Source organism: Opisthorchis viverrini, assembly GCF_000715545.1.
Source record: "Opisthorchis viverrini unplaced genomic scaffold opera_v5_18, whole genome shotgun sequence".
Taxonomy (NCBI): Eukaryota; Metazoa; Platyhelminthes; class Trematoda; order Opisthorchiida; family Opisthorchiidae; genus Opisthorchis; species Opisthorchis viverrini.
The window spans coordinates 1,096,140-1,112,649 of record NW_008751674.1 but is presented as its reverse complement, the minus strand read 5'-3'; the positions used below and the strand labels follow the sequence as shown (position 1 = coordinate 1,112,649).

The following is a 16,510-nucleotide window of genomic DNA, read 5'->3' as shown; positions in this document are numbered from 1 at the left end:
TAGATCCATGTTCATTTTTCTTCCCCCCCCCCCCCCGTCCACCCAATAAATGTACGGTAACGGTACGCCTAAATGAAGTCGGAACCGAATAAAGTCTGCATCAGTTGGAAGAAGTTTAATGGATCACCAGAGCAAACTCAGTCCCTATCTAGTCAAAACCTTAGAGCGATAGCCGGTTTCAAATACAAAGACGGACAACGCAGTGTCGTTGCGTTCAATATGAGAATGGGAGGTATCGGACATGCCTTAGGAAGTAGGGCACAATCTTCATGACATTTGTTCGAGCTACTTCAACTCGCGCCCACGTCCGACTCCACTATGCACCACAGATCCTACAACCGTATGTCCTGCCACCACCGCTTCGGAAATGCTATTCTCCAGCAGCACAACAACACTGGCAATGAAGCACCGCCTGGTATAACCATACACGATCCGGAACGCGACTGCCGGTCTACAAACAGCAATACGTCCAAGCAAAAGAAATCACAAGTTCTATCCAAGAGGCTATTCATCATGAGGAAAGAACTTGCATTACCCAAGCTCTCCCAACCTTGCAAGACTTGCCGTTTGGACGTCGGCATCGTGAAGATGTGCGCAAATCCGAATTGCTTGTCCCATAAAATACAACCAACACACTTAACTGCAACACAATGTGCCCACTCATCGAGTGAACATGCCCCACAACCACTGTCCTGTTTGCAATGCGAAAAAGTTCGAAAAGCTTGATTAAGGCTGAGATGGTCACACTAAGAATGGGAAACAAGCAACCAGTCAGAAAGCAGTCAGGCATCGGCCTACACCGTTGATAGTCGGAAAAAGTCAGCGGTCACAAATTCCAGTAAGAACATCACGAGTCCTGGTCAAAGCCAGTGTTTACATTAAACCAAGTGATACGTTCCAAAAAGTGGTATCGTTCATGCTCCCCTTCTCATCCAGGGATTATCAATCAGCTTTAAAACTACAGCTATGGTACTACTGTATCAGAATAGTAAAAACAGGAAGAGACTGGGAGTAACAAAGCAAACAATAAACACCTTTGGTTGTCCATATTACCACGACTTGATGCAACCATAGGGCAGCCGATAATTAGGGTCGCTAATGGCACCCCAATGCTCGGTAAGGAGTCCAAAAAGCCACCAGAAATTCCATATACTTGAATGCTAAGACACCGTGGTACGTTGCAGTGAACACATAACTACGTGCTCAGCTGAGGCGAACCACAGAAGGATCACAGGCAACGGGTGGAACATTGGATACGGCAGGAACGAGTCGCCTGGAAGGCTTGGGATAAACATGTGACTGTTCAATAATACAAGACCTAGAAGTGTGTATCCCCGCTCCACCATCCACGATTGGTAGCGGTACCTGCGAGGAACACTAGGCGTTTGCCGCTCCTCTGTGAGCTATGTCCAATTACAAACTAGGGAGATCAGATACACCCGTTCGTTCATGCTGAACATCAAAGCCTCAGTCAATCACTCTTGCTCTTCACAGCCTTGTAGCTAAATAAATAACCTCCAAATGAATAAAATGAATATCCTGAAGGAAATCAATAAAATGAATGGTTGCTGTAGCCAAATAACGACAGCCGGAAACAGATGGGTAAGTGGTGGATAGTTGTGATCGTGGTAGGAATAGTCACTCGCTCTTATTGTGCCTGCGTAAATTTTAATCGCCCACTTGCATATTCAGACAGAAAGGGAAGGGCGGATGGTCTAGGCCGCATGTGAAAAAATTAGAGACAGTCGATACGGAGTAGGGGTGTGGAGAGTCTGAAACAGTCAGACTAAGATAAATGAGGTAAGTGAAAAAAAACGGTAATATTATGTATGTACCCGTGAATGCAACCTTTTATGAACATCAAACGCGACCGAAGTCCTGATATCGAATAGCATTTACGACACCACTTACAGAAAAAAAGCAAACGCACCACAGCCGGCGACCGATTGCTGCAAAAACTACGCATAACCACCCACTCTTTTTCAGGCGTTTACTCCCAGACTCGGACAACCATGTTATCGTGCTTCCACCGAGTTGCATGACCAAAATGACGTGCAGATGAACGGATTGATCTTTATTTCTGCGGNCAGTCAGACTAAGATAAATGAGGTAAGTGAAAAAAAAACGGTAAATATTATGTACCCGTGAATGCAACCTTTTATGAACATCAAACGCGACCGAAGTCCTGATATCGAATAGCATTTACGACACCACTTACAGAAAAAAAGCAAACGCACCACAGCCGGCGACCGATTGCTGCAAAAACTACGCATAACCACCCACTCTTTTTCAGGCGTTTACTCCCAGACTCGGACAACCATGTTCTCGTGCTTCCACCGAGTTGCATGACCAAAATGACGTGCAGATGAACGGATTGATCTTTATTTCTGCGGGCAGTGAGGTTTTACCATCACAGGCTCGAGATGGGGTCGTCAGAGGCAGCAGCGCTTACATAGAAGGTATCAGTTTTCATTCATATATGATGAAAAATAACAAACGCCCTCTTCCCAAATGTGTTGCTTTGACACCACTTTTTCGGGAACTAAACTCATTCATCCAGAAGCTAATTGCGGCAATTTACAGTCGTAAGCTTTATCTCAAGTTTGAACCTCCAACTATACCGCCGCCGAGGAACACGAATCCATGACTCCGTTGTACTGTCGAATACTCCTGATTGGTGGTACTGTCTGAGTCTATGATGGCAACATGGGGTCGCGCCATCACGTTGGAGTAGAACTCATGCTCAGAGGTCGAAAACGGTATGTTTGAAGCAACTTTGAGAGTCGTCAACTAAGCGGCATCCCGTTAGAAAATCTTGGAAAACAACGAACCGAACACTGTTCATCACAGCCATGTGCTGATTAACCTTAATGCGACGTCCAGAACTTGTTACCTTTCGTCGTGATTCGGGAATGTTTTAACATGAGGAAGAACATGAATACTCTTGTCTCAACCCTTGTTGTACCTTTCCAAACGCAGTTCTTCAGTTAGGGATTTATTAATGGGCTTGTTTAATCCTTCTCTCCATATTCGAATAAAGCTAGTGCAAACTTCCCTTCCAGGGGAACAAAGCTGAAGTACAGTGTATAGAACTGCTGCTGGTTAGTTGTTCACCAGAACACAAACTCCGTCTGAATGAATTTAAGCAAGAGTTCACACAGATCCAGGATGATCAGGTCGTTATTTTTACACTTCCGTATGAGCGCTGCTACCGACTACAGATTAAAAGTCATGGGCATAGGTGTTTTGAAGTCTTCCATTAGAAAATAAGGCCAAATTGAACCAGGAGGAGCCACAAAACCGGGAATTCCACTATATGAAGCAAATTTTCAACAACAAAAATCTGCAATACGCAGAAGCATAGCAGTAACATCACATGATCGTGCACTTGATCCACTCACAGTACTCAGCCAACTCTGCTCCGGATAAATCCTCAAAACCAATAAAGGAAAGCAACCATCTGTGAACTTATCACATAGTCAACGTGAGTAGATGTTCAATATCCACCGTATAGTTCACCATCTCCGCTACATTGATTTTTGTATTTACTTTTTTCCACCTTCTGCGCTCATTCGACGCATTGTGAAAGCCAACTGTGGTCGCGCGATGTCCCGGCTTAGTGTTCTACCCAATGGTGATTCAAAGACAGGCAACATTTATCCTAGTTTCACATGGTATAGTAACACTAAACTATCATGGAAATCAGCACGGACAGTCCACCAGTAACAAGAACTAGTGTTTTAAGAAGAAGGACGACGCAGACGTGGATGAGTCTGTGGGTTGTTGTGGCTGGACGGTATGCATGGTGAGATTGTCCGCATTGCTCGCGATCCCGATTGACCATGAACTCGAGTGCACCTAGACTGAAACGCAGCCTATAGTTCTGGCGACGCTTCTAACGAACCCAATTTCTTTTCTTGTGGCGCACAGCTTTCCTTCTCATCCGAATAGCGGAACGAGATGAGGTTGCAGACGCACAAAAAAACGGTCCAGCCCTAGCAAGCTTTCCGCGCATAGCTGCCATGCTCCTCACTCCGAAGTATGCATGAGGGCCAAGATACTGACAGGTTGCCCAAGCCTAAACAGGAGCAGTCGGTATGCATAGATCGGGTTTGCACAGTAACTGCCGAACCATCTCGGGCTCACATATTCGCCGACTCATAGAGAACATAGCATCAACTTCATCAACAATGCCATTAACAACAGCGGACCGATAGTGAGCTGGATCGCCTAGGCGACATACAACCGAGAGGAAAGGTCCTCGTAGACAGTGGAAAGAAGAAAGGCCGGGCGCAAGACGCAAAGGGCCTTACGATCTTGAAAGAGGCTATCAAAAACAATGACTAAGAACAACACTAAAATAAACATAAATGAACAACAACAACAGCATAAGCGGGGCAATCCCAGCATTCTTCGCGAACCTTGTCCAGGATAAGTCCAGCATACAACGACGAACTACATCTACCCAGTCTCGTACATCCACAGCTTGGGTAGCCTACGTGTACTCTGGCGTTTCCAGCCACGAGCAAGGAGAATGGCGTAGGACCCAAAGACGAAAGCATGAACATCTCACAGCACCCAGTTTGACCGACGACCTTTCTCCGGCAAATCTTTCTGCATCTGGGATTTGGAGTGGAGAACATGCCTCCCTTTGGTAGACGACAGTTGGCCACCTGATTAACTTCATTTGTTAGTCTGGCAATTTTCACCCGTACTTACTTACGCGTCATTTCATTTCGAACATTCGACAGCCGGAAAACCCCTGCTGTGCTACAAAAGCAAATGTGATCAAATTTTTGGAGATTTCCGAGCTCTTCATATCAAAAGGGTCCGATTTCGCGAACCTGGAGAATAGCCTCAGTTGTTTCCTATACACTGTCCTTTAGTTTTCATGAACTTCATCCTTGACGCCACGAATTACCCCAGTTCATAAACATTCCCTGCGCTTTGATAACGCGTATATTGACTCCATTTGTTATCGCACAATGACAGCTCATACAAGCAAACCGATGAACAAACTGAAGTACTTCATATTAGCGGTTTAAATCAACACATTGAGGTACACCTCAAGCAAAAACCTGCACTCCGAAGCTGCGAAATGTATCCGACAAAAGAACAACGGCACGGGGTACGGGTACCCTGGAGTCCGTACCAACAACAGCACAATCCGCTGTTGGGAAGTGATCGTCCAGCTCTGACACCTTCCAGATGCATTGCCCATACGTAACTATAAAAACCACGAGTCACAAAGACGGAGCCGAATTTGAATGACAGGCATCCCGATCAGTAGCTTCATGCCCAACCTCCAAACTAACTCAAGTAACTCAGTGTGGGAACTACGAAGTCACCTGAGGCACAACCTATAGCTCATAGATAGAGAAGTTGCCGCAAACCCGACTTCTGCACTTAGACTTAATACTCAAACTCCATGAATGCGGTAGACATCTATCCATAAAGTATCCAGAATGTGCGCAAAAGCAGCTGGCTAACATAGTTGTTCAAGTGTGATGAAAACGCAGGAATACTTTTGAAGGCGATGAGACGAATGTGAACCGTAGTGTGCAACCGATCACACAAGAGTGTCAGGTTAACTTCCTACAGTTTAGATCTACAAAGAAATGGTTATCAAGGGGGATAGGAGAGAGGCGCACTGGCGACGAAGGCAACAGGGAACAGCGGGCACGTGTTTTCGCTTACCCACCATACTCTACACAGCATACAAAAGGGGCACCTGGTGGCACCACACAACCGCCGATGTGATATGAGTGCACTTCTGTATATTTCGTGAATGTCGATGGGCTCTTCTAGTCAGTAAATTCGCGCTCTAACCACTGGGCTATCTCGCCCCCCAAGTGAAAGGGCTATTTGAGGTTAAAAGTCATCATTTGATAGGGCGCACAACTGGATAACGGAGAAGTACGTTTCCAAAGAAAATGGGTTAAACTACGGTGGTCATTTTGACATCCCTCATTTGATCAAAATAGACCTGGAATACAATGAAAACTATCAGGTTTGTGGAGAACTCTTAGTAATCAAATTGGCAAAATCTTCGCACCATTGATTCTTGTAGCGATTGTTGAAGATATCAGAATACCTGTCTCCCGGGAGTCTCGAAAGTCGGAGACACAAACAGACCATGTTACTATAAGCGACGGAAAATGATAGGGTGAAAAACTACGTCATTTGGAACGGCGTGTATTCAGAGCAGACTATCATTACTACATAACTTGATTTACCCTTCCCTTAGAAGACGCGAGACCATAGCCGGGACACCAGTCAGCTTGCATGAGTTACTGTCAACGAAGTAAAATACTAGCCTGAATGTAAGTGCTAACACCGGGTAATCGCCGGACATATGTCAGCAGTGAAATGGAGGTCAACAGTTGTGCTGAATGCTATCACGGAGTCCTTTGCATCCTTCGGCCCAGTGTGAAGCCGAAAATGAGTAGTGAGAGTGAGCAGCTCTCCAGAACCTTAGTAACAATAATCGTTAGCGCCCTCATGAAGGCAAATTACGTTTTTAAACTTTGAGCTTTAAGCCGAATTTACGGAATAACGAAATGCGCCGTCGGAGTTTACGAATCAAGTGACAGTGTAATTTTGGAAAGTATGAGGTGATCTGCTGCGCAACTTACAATGATCAGTTGATCAACGCAGCCCTTATGCAGTCAAAAATAACCTTGATACGTAAGCGCGTTGGGAATTTTGTAAAGCATTTCGCACGCGCATCGACTAAGATATAAATCTGAAGTTTTCGTGCAAGGATAAGCTAAAGGGAATGCACTGGTTATCGGACGTTCCCCTAGCTGAAGAAAATGCTGAAGGACTAAGAACAGATTTCTCGAGATTTTAAGAATAGGTTTTTTCAAGGTCCTAGGGACAAGACCATTTAGGAAGGCTGATTTCCTCATGGTGAACGTCAGATATCAGACATCAGGCGTCAGAAAAAGCCTTGCAGATTCGTGCATTGACCTCATCTGTCACACTAAATTTAGAACTAATACAAAGTCCAGTGTACGTAAAGCGCTCCACAACTTCCAGTGCCTCCTCCTCATTTACGCACCAATTTATCAGCCCCGGCCTTCAATGCGCAGCTGCCTATCCTACCTCCCCAAATGACTGGTGAACGAAACTGCGGCAGCTACAACCACCGTGTACACGGTTCTTATAGTTGATAATGATGGTGATGATGATTGAGATATACTGGGGGATTTCCGTGAGGTACTCAGTCTCTCATGCCAGGTTGGTCACACGTTAGAGGTCTGAACAACAAGGTCTCCTGGCTCTCCAGGTTAAGGGTTGAAACATGCGTAGTTACTTTTCCCTTGAATACGGCAATTCACTGGCACCTCCTGTCAAACACCACTGCCTTGCGATCAGGCCTTTGAGCCAAGGTCTTTGGTTGAGGATCCTACCTGTCTAGGTGTGGGCGCCCTGGCAGTATCACAGCTCACGCATGACCATGATTCTTCCAACTACCAGTACTCTCATGCGACATCGGTCTTCGTGTGGTATCATCAGCCAGGTAGCCTTACTTGCTGCATACAGCAGGGCGGGTAAGCGAAAACAGACTGCTTCTGATGCCTCCCTTCATCCTTTCACATACTTTAGGGCGGGTAAGCGAAAACAGACTGCTCCTGATGCCTCCCTTCATCCTTCTTCCTCCCCACCACGTCAAATTCGCTCTCTCCTTGTATGCCCAGCCTTTGGGCTGACGACCCCGTTCATCTTGTATCGGTTTTGGCAGCAACATCTGTGCATCAGCCGGCGCTGACAGCTTCAGACATCTCGAAATCAATCTCCAAGTCTCGAAGCCCGGTTTATCTGGCCGCTTTTATTGCCTGCACTCTGAAGTAAGCAGGAAAACACACTACTCTTGCTCTCATACACTGTGTGCTGTGTATCAAGAACATGGGTTTGAGATGCAAACACAGTGGTTGAGCTAATCCACCACTCTCCAATCGCTTCCGTTCGAGCAATTCTGGCGATCCGGAGGCAACTGCGGGAGGATGTGCAGGGGCTGGTATCATCCAGCCGGAAGGATCTTTGCTTGACCGGATACCCGTCGATAGTCATCCATGTCATCAAAGAGGCAACGTCCGTGAAAGAATCCCACAAGGGTGGAATTGATCATTGTCTTTTTGTCGGGTCTGCTTACGCCCCGTCGACTATAGCTCTGACGCCATCAAAGACAAGTTTTATCACGCTTTGAGTGCACTGTGGCGGCAAGCCAAAAGCTCAGACATTGTTGTGGTTGCCGCAGATTTGAATGCACAAGCGGACAAGCTTAGCGCATCTGGGATTCAATTAGGTGGTCAACATGAACTGGGCTCGGCGAACGACGGCTTCAGCTGACGGCTGATTGCTTTGGGCACACGGTATCATCCAACGGCGCGCAAGCCACGGACCGAAATCGATCACACCACCATCAGTTAACGATGACACCGACTAATAAGTGACCGCCGCTCTTTTTATAGCACATTTGTGGTTTCCGACCACGCTCTCGTCAGAAGTCGCTTCTCTCCTCGTTTTCCAGAGTCGCGTAAGGAGAGGACAGGTCGCCTAATGATGGCTCAGAAATAACAGTTCAGCAGTCGTTCATCTTCAGGATCCTTTCGGTGTCACTCAAAGGAATCACGATGACTGGGATAATGCCATGTTGTCCAAGCCTAGAAAGGAGTAACAGGGACAGCGAGGCTGGGTTCGAAGCAGAGACCTTCCAGTCGATAATTTCGCCCTTTAATCAATAAGCCATCTCGGCCAATGAAGCAGTGACCGGAGAGCAGCAAGCAGGATTCTAGCCTTGTGCGGAATACGTTCATCAAATCTCAATACTATGTCAGATACTACAAAAACCTCATACGTATGAATGACCCACAATCTTAGTATTCTTAGGTTTCCCAGCTAAATTCGACTCAGTTGACAGGTATGTTCCTAACACGCTTACCCAGCAAGGAATGCCCGGGATGTTTGCGGACATAAGTGCCTTGAATTCTCAGACTTGCGGGCACGTGAAGGTACATGGAAACATCCCGAGCCATGTGTTGCACACGCCGAACAATTTGTTAACGAAGAGAGTGCTGTCTTCCGTGCCAGGCAGCAATCAGAGGGGTGGTTGAGCTCTGATTTGGAAGAGGGGTATGAAAGAGATTACGGAACGCCTGGGTACTGCCGCTGTAACTAGCCTTCCAGGGTGGTGAATAGGCACCAGAAGGGTGCTACAGCCGAAAATGTCATCAAGATATGATTGCTAATCGAAGTCTTTGGCGTTCAGTTCCTATCCAGATTGCCTGGACGAGTGTGTGGAGGTGTAAGCGCCTCGGAATGATTGTGGTAGGCTAGCACTAGGTCCTTCCGCATTCACTTTTACTCTTGTTTCCACAATATGACTTTCAAATAAATTGCGGTAGCACGGCAGCGAAGCATCAGTGGTGAACATTGATGTGCTGGCAATGTTTACGATAATGGCCCATTGAAGGTTGACTGAACACACAGAAGCAGATCCGTGAAATCTAATCTATTTTCCGTCCTGTAAGAGGGCGCGTGTTCTATTTTGGATACTGAACCAGTGGTGCTACTTTTAGCAACTAATAATGATGGTTTTTGCTTACCTGAAAGCTATTGGACTATATGAACCGTCAGGCACTATGGCAGTGTCTATGAAGAAGACGTTCACTATTAATACTCGGACTACTTTAAGGCTCCCCACGCTAACTCCCGTGGAAGCGTGAAGGCGAGCCCTTATCTGAATTAACTAGATCGTTGTGGTTGGAGTGCGAATTTACTCACCGGAAGATCAGTCGTTTGAATCCGACCTGTGTCTCTATACTTCCCTTGTCTAAGCCAGGGCAACCTGGCAGTATCTCAGCCCTCGTGCTTCCCTTAGGTGACAAAGCAGCTAGACACCGAAGGGTTGTTAGAGCTGAACGATTATTATTATTCAGTGTATATCTCTACCCAGGTATCAGCGTGTTACTGGTTGTCACCTGCTACGTTCTAGGTCCTTCGGGTGCCTGAGCACTATGCCACTCGAAGGAAGCATGAGGACTGGGATACTGTCAGGTAGCCCAATCCTGAACAGGAGCAGTCAAGATGCAGAGGTCAGTTTTAAACCACGAACCTTTCAGTCAGTAAATTAGCGCTTTAACCACTGAGCCACCACGAGCTCTCGAATTCTTGGATAGCAGCGATTTCCTCAACCAATGCTCAATTGGACGTATCTGTGAGAAAGGGACCATTCCAGATGACAGGAATGAATCCAAAATAGTTCCCATTCTTCAAAAGGGTACCTTCAATGAGCATAAAAAGAATGGAAACCGCCCAGGTGTAGCACCCTTACAGTGTCTAACTACCATGCCACCCGAAGAAAGAACGAGGGCTGGGTAAATTCGCGCTCTAACCACTGAGCTTTCGTGTTCCCAATGGACGTAGCAACCAAAGAAGTGTTAATTTGACTCCCGTTGTAACAAGGCTCTCTGGCGTCGCTGATTATTTGTCGTCTTACCGCGGCACAAAAATCTTTGACCCATGAGCGTCAAGCCATATTTCGACCGGAAAGAGGCCGAGTCAACCAATGCCATCTGAAGAGAAAACCACAATAATGTCCATTCACTTCAAAAATGCGTTCGACTTAGTTAATCGGTCAGTGCTGTTAAATACACTTGTCCAACAGGGTATGTCGCAGAAGTTTAGGGACATAATCCGGTCCCGGGATTAACATAATTTCGGGTGTGAGTGTATGGTGGGTTTCCGAAAAGCTTCTCTACAAAAATTGGTGTCCAACAACGATATTCGCTCTTTCCGACCGTGTTTAACTTCGCCGATGAAAAATGAGGCAGGCATCAGGTCTACAAACCCAGGGCACAAATCGCTGACGAGTGCCTTGTAGATCCGAAGTACGCAGACCATATCGTCTTTATCGTTGAAGAAGGTGAAGCACAAACCCTGTTGGACAAACAGGTCACTGTCATACCACCTTTTGGCATGCACAATGGACCTTCAAAGTTCAACGTCATGGTTCAGAACTTGCAATCTCCGTACATGACCCTTAAAAGTCAAAGAGAATCATCAAAGGTCGTGGAGAACTTTACATACGACGGCAGATGCATTAGCTCTTACGTTGGTGTGTCTGATTAGGTCAGTGCACGAAGCTCAAAGGCCCAAATCGCGTCTGCTAATTTCCGCCGCTGGCGTCAAAACGGCGTATCAGTGGGCCTCAAGCGTCGTTTGCCGCACTACAGTAAGGGCCGTATTATTGTTGTATGGTAGCCAGACGCACGCAGATGTGAGGCGCCTTTGAAGTTTTGATCACCGACGTCTCAGACGAAACTGTGGCAGCTGCAACCCCTGAACGACAAGTAAGCGGCTGTTATAGCCGATAATACTGATGGTGATGTCTCAGACGTCAAGGCAAGATGGTTCAGTGGTTGGAGCGCGAGTTTACTGACCGAAAGGTCTGTGGTTCGAACCTGACCTCTTCATCTCGACTTCTGTCTAGGCTTGGGCAACCTGGCAGTATCCAGGCCCTCGTGCTTCTTCCGGGTGGTATTGTAGCTAGGCACCGAAAGGCATCATCATCACCATCAAGGACAGCAACATCAGTGTTGACACTGATGCTTCACTGCCGTCCAGCCATTAGGTTTGCCAAACTTATATATATATATATATATATATATATATATAAACCCCAGAGTGAAGGAGAAAGTGGGTGAGGGAGGGGACCTAGTGTGGGCTTATCTCAAGCATTCTGAGGTGCCTACACCTCCAACCGCTCAATCAGACACTCAGTTCTTGCAACGTCTCCAGCCAAGCACAGGCGGGGTCACTGGGAACCCATCCTGGAAGGCGTACGACACCAGCGACACCAAAATCTTCGTGATCTTTCACGCCTTTCTGCCAAGTCATTTGCTGTCCAGCCCGCGGTTTGCACCATCCTGAAGGAGGCAGGGAGAACAACACTCACCTCGGCAGACGATGTTTCGGCATGCGTAGCACATGACCGAGCCATCGTAGTCGATGAGGATGGATGTTTTCCCGGATTGAGGTGCCTGCAGCACAACCAAATACCCGTTTTCTAATCACCTCGTTACTAACACGCTGACGCCATTCACAACCAGCCACGCTTCTGATGCATCGGTGGTCGAAAACCTGGAGACGCCTCACATCATCTACTCGCAGAGGCCATGTCTCGCACCCATACAACAACACAGCCCTTACTGTAGCCTGGTACACACGACCCTTAAGATCCAGTGAGATGCCTTTTTGTCACCACAATTGATTCGACCATTTGAGATTCTTGCACTGACTTCATCAGACACACTTCCGTCAGAGCTAACACAACTACCGAGATATGTTAAGTTTTACACAATCTCCAGTGATTCTCCTTGAACTGTAAGGGCATGTTCAGAGACTGTGCATTCTGAAGCAAGCCTTTGTTGCAAGGCGCATGCCAAAAGATGGCACGATGGTGGTCAGTTTATTCGACAGGGTTTGTGGTTCGCTTTGGTTTTCAAAAATGACAACAGTGTCATCTGCGTACTCCAGATCGATAAGGCTCACTCCAGCAACAATTTGAACACCGGGACTTTGAAGAACTTCCGGCGTTCGCTTCATTATTCCATCAGTGGTGAAGTTGAACGAGAATGCAGAGTAGACATCCTTGTCGCGCACCACTTCCTGTAGGGAAGCTCGCCGACACTCTTACGCCCAGAAGTATGTAAATATAGGGACTGGACTACGATCACAAACTTCTGGGCAATACCCTGTTGAGCAAGTGTATTTAGCAGCACTGATTGATTGACAGAATCGAACGCACGCTTGAAGTCAAGGAATATCAAAATTCTGGGTTGCGTTGCTCTAACAACTGACAGAATGTGAAGGTGGGGTCAGCACAGTCCCTACCAGGTCGAGATCCCGCTCGATTCTCACGAGTGAAGGTTTCGTGAGCCACCGTAAGACGCCGAAGAATCAATGACGCCACAAGGCTTGCAAACCACGAGGTGGACAACATATGACTTAGAAGAAGGGTGTGAAAGAGAGTAAAGAGAGCTTGTGGATAATTGGTGGGGTCCGCTTTTCAGGACAGGATCCTCGTAACCATCCCTCCGATTGGCTGAAGACGTTGCGAGAAATGGTGGCCAATCGATGACAGTGATGTTCGTGCTGCCAGCTTATACCCAGATTGTTTGGCTGAACGTTTGGAAGTGTAGGTGCCGCAGAATGTTTGCAACGGGCAATCACCATGTTCCCTGTCTCACCAAATATTTTCTCTTCTTTTCAGTTGAAGGCTTTAAGTATAAATAGCTGAACTCAATGGTTGTACGGCAGTGAGGCAGTGTCAATATTGATATTACTATCTTTGATAACGATGATATGGTGTCAGGAAAGGCTAGTCTGTCACCTCTTCTCTACAGCATGGCCATTGATGTTGCCGTGGAAGACACACTCCCAGGCTCTAATTCTTGTGGGGTCAAAATTTCCCTAGGTAATTCACCCGAAGATATCGAGTGCCAAAAAACATAGCTCTTCTTGGATTTCAGACCACTATAAAGCAAGCGATACTAACACAATCCAAATAATCTTGCCTCACGGTTTGGCATGCACATCATACCTGAAAAGTGGACAGAGCTGCTGCAAGACTAGATGGGTTGGAACGTGAATATCATCCATCCTTATGAGCGGACAGAGGCAGCGCTTAAGCTTTGTTCATCTGAGCGATTGTATCAGTCCTGTTCGCTTAGCCAAAGACGATACTTCAATCCGGATTGGGGAGGCCAGAGCAGCTTCCTGAACCTGCATTACCTATAGTGCTGTTGCTTGCAGTACATAGCTTTCCATTGACATGTTTGCAAAAAGTCCACTGTTATACCTGGGTTCATGAGTCAGCCACTGTCTTCAAAGCCTAGATATCCAACTCTATCCATCCGAATCATCGGCGCGCAAAAAGTGGCAACTATAGCCACTGTACACGTGCCCAATTTACAGCTGAAAATGAAGACGAAGTTTCAAGCGACTCTCCAATTGGATCAGCTCGATATTTGAGCTTGGATCGAACAACTACACCAACCTGCGTCATGCTGATCGGAAGCCAATTGGCAAGCGGGCCAGGACGATGTGGCGACAGGAATCAGGCAAATCAGTAAATACGGCAAGCTTCAATCGAAGTTCTTCACCGGTAAACGACGGTCGTTTAATCGACCTGAATGAATCAGCCGTATGTTTTCAGTTTTGGGGGCTGGATGGCCCAACGGGTTGGAGCGCGAATTTACTGACAGGAAGGTCGTGGTTCGAACCCGACATCTGCTTCTCAATTCCCCCTGCCTAGGCTTGGGTAACCTGGCAGTACCTCAGCCCTCGTGCAACCTACGGGTGGCGTAGCAGCTAGACACCGAAAGGGTGCTACAGCTGAACAGTTACGATTTATGTTGTCAGTACTGGAGCTGATTGCAGTGTCCACACCATAGATAGTACATACCATTTCATTCTGTTTATAAGACGCCAGGCAACTGAAGTGTGTGGTACCCGAGCTCCTCCCAAGTAAGTTGAGGCTCGCGCCCAAACTAGGGTTTTGTGTACTTAGCCCGGAGACAGTATGCATCGAAATAAGGAAAAAGAGAAGTTTCAATAAACGGTAGTCAAGTCAAAGCGATCAAATGTTTCCCGAGCTTAAAGGGCTTTTGAATAAACTTTATCTCTGAACCAAATCCAGATCCCCTGTAGTGACGCTGTATCGTTTCCAATCAATATGGTCCGCCACAACCTTGAGTTGTCTGAGTGCATCGGAGTTGGATTCCACGGATTTAGATGTTATTTGCGAGCATTGTGGTTGGAAAATTAACTCTAAAAGACAACACTTGATGCAGGTTCCCAAGCTGAAAACTTGTGCTGTATTGCATCACCGACTATCCGTCTGCAATAATTCATGACAAGGTCATTCCCCCGAGTTCGTAATCCGTCAGATTTTTATGCGAGAAGCAGTGAGCTTGAACGCCTTTTCAAAGCCAAGAACGTGTAAACACGTAAAATTCTCTGTCAAAGTTTCCCGTACAAGAAACAAGCTAGCAGAACTGGATAAACTACGAAGAGATCCTAGTATCATCGTTAGTATGTTTCGGGAATGTATGTGCTCCTCAGTCGTCTTTCAAAATGCCACCTCCACATTGAATATTCCATGTGCAAGGGCTACTTGGCAGCCTCAACTGGGACACTACCAATGCCAAGTTTGACACTGTCAAACTTTAGGCCCTTCCGCATTATCCTAGTGATTAGCGGTACGGAACAGCTGGTGCCGTTGCCATGACGGTTAACTCAATCTACTGATTACCATGCACTATCAGTAAGTCTTTAAGCACCCATAGAGAATCAGCGCGATTGATTTTCTGGGTGAAAATCAATGTTAATAAACTATGAATTACAAACTACACTAACGACAAAGCTTACTTGTCCTTCGCCTTCAATCACCAATCCAACCTTATCCTCCGTCAAATTTTCGGAGGACTTTTTCTGTTCATCTTCTTCGCCCTCGTCTTTGTAAACTTTAACCTCATCGGTACATGCTATTTCCATAATGCCATGCACAAAACATCCGAACGCGACCGTCGCATGTCAATCAAATGGGGCGCCACTGTTCGAAAGTTCAGGTTCGGACATTCAGTTAGTTCATTCCGTCTAATGGTTTCTTATATGACCTGTGAAATTTATGGTCTCAGAGTGAGCAGACATATTTGGTTTGCGAACCAGCTGCCCACTAAGGATGGCGGATGGACTATACGTAGAATAGAGGACAGATGCACTGCCTCGAATACGAATGAATTTTGGTTCGTGCGTATTTCTTAATGAAAAATTCTGCAGTTCCACATTCACTGAATGCGTGTAAACAACTACAACACACACGGGAGATATTCTTATGACCTCCAACTCATGAAAGCAAAAATGTCATCAAGGTTGAGGCAGGCAATTCCGCTATGAGTCCTCTGGTAGACACAAAAATGTCGAAGAACCTTTATCGAATGCGATACACGAGTTGCGTTCACGGATGCAGGGATTAACGCAGGATCGAGGCTTTTGCCCAAGTTTCCCGGGTTGCTTTTGTTCTTGTCTGTCAGTGGCTGTCGTTCACCTGAAAGGCACAAGTGAAAAATGGGTGTAGCACTGCTCTTTATGTTCTCAGCGCGGGGCAGTATGCTTGCCAGCGCGATGATTCGCATAAATAAATGTCTAATAGTGCTTTAAACTGGGTTCTAGAAGAAGCATGAACAACCGTCGGAGGAAGGCCATTCCACGCACCTACTACCCGAAATGAGAAAAAATTTTGTCTAAAGAATGTGCGTGCTCTGAGCTTGAAAATTTTCTTACTATGTCCCCGCCGCGTGTTTGCTGGGTCAACGGTGAAAAACCTGTTGGCCAAGCTTTGTTCAAACAGGGCATAGGTAAGAATTAGGTCTCCTCGGAGGCGACGGTACTCCAGGGGAAAGAGATTAAGCATCGCGAGACGCGTTTCGTAGTCCACGGA

At 46.5% G+C, this 16,510-nt stretch overlaps 1 protein-coding gene across 1 annotated transcript in view; it reads right to left on the bottom strand.

The window, feature by feature from the left end:
• Positions 1-16,205, bottom strand: part of T265_01655 (hypothetical protein) — a gene marked incomplete at both ends in the record, with an annotated part of 59,643 nt that extends 43,438 nt beyond the window's left edge. Inside the window, one exon of the mRNA XM_009165721.1 lies at positions 16,019-16,205. Coding sequence (XP_009163985.1) covers positions 16,019-16,205 — 187 coding nt within the window. The remainder of the gene's footprint in view (positions 1-16,018) is intronic.
• Positions 16,206-16,510: the final 305 nt, after the last annotated feature.